The sequence below is a fragment of the Berghia stephanieae genome, chromosome 8, assembly GCF_034508935.2.
Source record: "Berghia stephanieae isolate SIO BIC M18660-M18661 chromosome 8, UCSD_Bste_1.3, whole genome shotgun sequence".
Lineage (NCBI taxonomy): Eukaryota > Metazoa > Mollusca > Gastropoda > Nudibranchia > Aeolidiidae > Berghia > Berghia stephanieae.
The window spans coordinates 41,987,108-41,991,745 of record NC_088367.1 but is presented as its reverse complement, the minus strand read 5'-3'; the positions used below and the strand labels follow the sequence as shown (position 1 = coordinate 41,991,745).

The 4,638-nt window shown below is 35.4% G+C and overlaps 1 protein-coding gene across 1 annotated transcript in view; it reads left to right on the top strand.

Annotated features, from left to right (window-relative positions):
- Window positions 1-2,663, top strand: part of LOC144978706 (uncharacterized) — a 66,870-nt gene extending 64,207 nt beyond the window's left edge. Inside the window, exons 13-14 of the mRNA XM_078925126.1 lie at window positions 1-88; window positions 454-2,663. The exon at window positions 1-88 is cut by the window's left edge and continues 33 nt beyond it. Coding sequence (XP_078781252.1) covers window positions 1-88; window positions 454-2,218 — 1,853 coding nt within the window. The 3' untranslated portion in view covers window positions 2,219-2,663. The remainder of the gene's footprint in view (window positions 89-453) is intronic.
- The last annotated feature ends 1,975 nt before the right edge of the window (window positions 2,664-4,638 follow it).

Sequence of the window (4,638 nt, the reverse complement as noted above, 5' to 3'; positions counted from 1 at the left end):
CACTTCACTGGACCTCCAAGATAGTCAACAATTTGGCCTATCCCAAGGCCGCTGCTAAACAATCCCATGACAAGAGTTGTGATGCCAGGTTAGTAAAATCATTATGACCCCCACCACCACTACTACCACCACCACTATCATCACCACCACCACCATAATCATTATAATGAATGATAATGATGATAATGATAATGGAGATGAAAATGATGATGATGATGATGATGATTTAGAGCACCATCACCATCATCATCTTCATAATAATCATCATTATCATCATCATAATATTTCTGTTCTTATTTCAAAAAGTATGACGCTCTTAAACCAATCACTGAAAATGATGAGCTTGAAAATTAAACAACAGTTTCCAAGTTTTCGTGGGTAACGAATAAATAACATTTTTTAGACATTCAACATAATGTACAATCTATGTATTTCCTTTATTCTTCGTGACAGATACCGCGGATGGCAGAAAGTCACCAACCGTCCAGGCACTCACGTAATAATAACGTCACAAGCCCGTCCTAACACCGAACATGGAAAGTTGTACACGAAGATGGAACAAACCGCCATGGAACCAGTGCAGTATCTCCATCCTGATTATATCATCAGACACACCCCCAAATCCGTTCTCCCTGCAACCTCGACCACAAAAAGTGCAAAATCTGGAGATAAGAAACAAACCTCCACCGCTCCAAACTTTGACTTTAAATCATTGAAGGACAAAAATGATAGAAACGAAACGAAATATGAAGGACAACAGGAAAGTAGGAAAGAAGCAACTAAACCGAAAGTCGACCTTGAGTTTTTCCATTCCAAATATCTCAGTGATAACCCAGCAATCAACCAGACAGTTGAAGGAAAGCAATCATCAGCACTTGGTCTTTCCGCCAAAGGAAGTGAAAATGTGAACCAAGGAAGAAAGGTCCTGCAGCCGCAGGCGAAAATGCAAAGCAGTCTAGGTAGTAAATGTGAGCCCAAAGGAAATCAAACTTCAAACGAGATTTCGAAAGAAGACGTTCCGGTTCCTTACATGGAACATTCAAGACCGAAAATTGTTGGCGTTGGTCAGATTGGAACCATCTCTTTACTTGAAAGCATCCAAGAATCAAGAGATCTTGAAGAACAGTTTGTTGAAGTAGAGATAAAGAACTATATGGAAGAAGACAAGAAAGAAGAAGAAGATGAAAGCGAGGTGGAGGAAAAGGAGAATGGGCTCGAGGACGATAATGATGATATAGATGATGCTGAAGAGTTATCAAAATCTCTTAAACTAAATTTGAAAAGAGATCTGAAATCTCAACCAGCCCGAAAATCTAAATCCCAAGGGGGTTCGCTTGTGCAAAAGAGAAAAACGCGGAGCGCTCCAATTGTGTCCTCCGTGATGAGAAAGAGTCCTAGAAAAGCCTCATCGCCACATAAAATTAGGAGAGGCGTGAAGTCTTCAGGTCCTTCCAGATGCAGAAGCGCTGGAGAAAAGCAGGGTTTGGTGCGACAGGTGAGCGGTATTTCCGGGAGCTTGGCGGACGAAACAGATTCCAATGTAATATCTTCATCTTACGATTATTATTCGACATTGTCTTCATCAGAGCAAATTCAACCATTTAAATCCGCGAGGGGATCGGTGACATCCGAAGAAAATGAAGGCGTGGAGAGTAAGGACACAGTTACAACAAGAAAAATGTTGACTGGTAGCGGGAGACTTGAAGGAGAGAGCTTCAACAAGTCATATTCTAGAAACGAGAATGATGAAGTGGAGAGCTTTTACTCCGATGCAATGACACTTCCATCTTCCAGTGATCTCACAGAATTGGAATCTCCTCCTTTGAGACGTGGCGGTTTTCATGATGTGCCAAACATAAGCATTGACCTGGGAGAGAGTCTAGGTAGTTCGAAGAAACTGGACAAGAGAAATGGCGGTCTTCATGTGCAGTTCAACACACTTGAGGGAGACTTCCGGCAGCAGGATGGAGCCACGTTATCTCCCTTGAATCTACGACCCAATGTTATAACAGCGTGCTCCGATAGAAAGGATAGTTATAAACTTTTAACAGATTTCAGAGATTATCTCAGCAATTCGGGTGTGACTAGCAGTAACAAAAGAGTGTTTTCTAAAGAGAGCAGGGACCGTCTTATCGGTCGTGTGAAAAGCTCAATATCTCCCGATTTGAGGATGATGCTCTTATCCGAAAACAACAAAATTTCTATACCTGCTAGTTGACTTTAAAAGTCGATAGGTTATATCAATTTTTTTCTCTGGAAGAATCTTCACAGATAATAAGAATATCACAGCTGATTTGGGAGTGTTCTAAATTAATTCGTTAAAGTGTCCTATTTAGACAATAGTATTAATTTGATTGAATTGGATATAGTGTGATGAACAGGTTTGAAGTTATTAAAAAATATTCTTCTTGTTCAGTCATTGCTGTCATGTCTCCGAAAGAAGAAACTGATATTACATCATGATAGAATTATAGAATTTTTAATTTGATGCGGAGTCTTTTAATGAAAAATCTAAATGGTTGTGATGAAGACTCATCAATTTTTTAAAGACAATAAGATAAACATTTTCTTATCTTATCTTATTTAAGGCTGAATATAGGACTTGTCCATTATATGCCTGGTAGAAAATCTAAAATGTTTTTAATAAAATCTTACGAGCATTATGGAAATTACTGTTTCTCCCCTCCATCGTGTTTTAAAAAAAAATTATAATTCATTTAGAATACTTAATTTGATTATATTCTGATTTACTATTTCAAATGATCTCGTTGGAAAATAAATATTGCATGTATAATATCGATTGCGTTTAAGACAATCTTTTCAACAAAACGTCAGTAGATATTCTGCTTCAAATCGATGATTTTCATAGAATGTACGAGTATATCGAACTGATTGACACTTTAACTTTGATCACATACGAATAATGAATTTGAAGTTGATGTTACCATAATATTTGTTTCTACAGTGCTATTTTCTTGCCATTATTTGATGCGTACATAGATCCATGTTGTAGTTTCTGAACTCATTATTTTATTGTTATCTTTTAACCCATGAAAGATATTTGTTTCTGTTTATATTCTTCTCTCTCTCTCTCTCTCTCTCTCTCTCTCTCTCTCTCTCTCTCTCTCTCTCTCTCTCTTCTTTTTTTTTCTATTCTTTTCTTTACTTTCATTTTTTTTTTGGTCTTGTTTTAAAGTTTACTTGAACTTTCGACCGTTTTAGATTGTAAAAACTCTCAGTAAGTACGGTTGTACTGTTATATTTTTTTAACATTTAATTTCCACATCCATTCCCGTACGTGTTTAATAAGACATACATTTTACAAATTTACGAGCGACTTTTTAACCTTTTAGATATGGCAATAAATTTACATCGTAAATGTATGCAGAGCTTCGGATTATGATAATAATATTGAACAAAAAAACTCCAGAAAATCGAGAAACAAATAGAAACTACAGTGAAAGAAAATATTATGCTAAATTGGTCCATCATAAAGCCATGAAGTCTCAGGTTTGACAATCTTTTGAACATTTTGACAAGTTGGGGTCATCTAAATCTATCGATGTTTGAAATAAAGGTTTTCTGCCCAAAATGAAAAAAAATTGTTTTATAAGAGAAGGGCAGCATAGCCTACTTTATGAATACCTTCTCTTCACCGGTTAACGGTCGTATTATGATTTTAAAAAACTCATATTTAAAGGTTTGGCCAGAAAACCCGTCCTTCAAATATCGATAAATTTAAATGACCCTCGTTTTGTCAAAGCCTCTCAAACCTGAGACTTCAGAGAGTCCTTGGTTTGAGAGTTTGTTTATTTATTTGTTGACAAGATGTGCGTCATATTAATCCATCAATATTTGAAGGATGACTTTTCTGGCCAAACGTTTTAAAATCTATTTTTTTCAGAGTTTAGAGAGTAAATATTACATAAATAACAATATGAAATTGAATGTAACCTTCAATTTTTAATTACGAAAACAGATAAAATAGACGTTTCGGGTTTCCCCTTTATCAACAAACAGGATGAATGAAACACTACAGACGAATGAGGTAACGTGGTAGTGGCGTTGTTAAGATGAATAAAATCTTCAAGAGTAATACATTAATATTACAGGCATTACAAAAGGCAATCTGGCCGACTGAATACGGCCTTGCACAATTACTCAAAAGGCTCGGCTATCACGGTTGTTTTTGTGTTTGTTCTTTTGTTGTTGTTTTTTTTTTTGGGGGGGGGGGGGGGGGGGGGGGGGTTCTCGCTATGCAGCGTTGCATTGAATTTTAAACGATTGGGTTACCTATTTAGACCCTTACGATGAATATTTACATGGATTAATTATTATTATTATTATTATTATTATTATTATTATTATTATTATTATTATTATTATTATTATTATTATTATTATTATTATTATTATCATTGGATATATTTAAAAATATTTTGGTACCTCTTATTGTAGATTGAATTTAATACAATTATTACTTTGTCCCTAGCTGTAATTTGTAAATAAATTGTTTTGAACGAAATCTGATATCATTGCCACAATATTTTAGATAATGCATTATTTATTATGAACTAGTCCCCAATGTTATTCTTATCTCCACTGCTTCATCTCCTGTGATAATAAAAATAATAATAA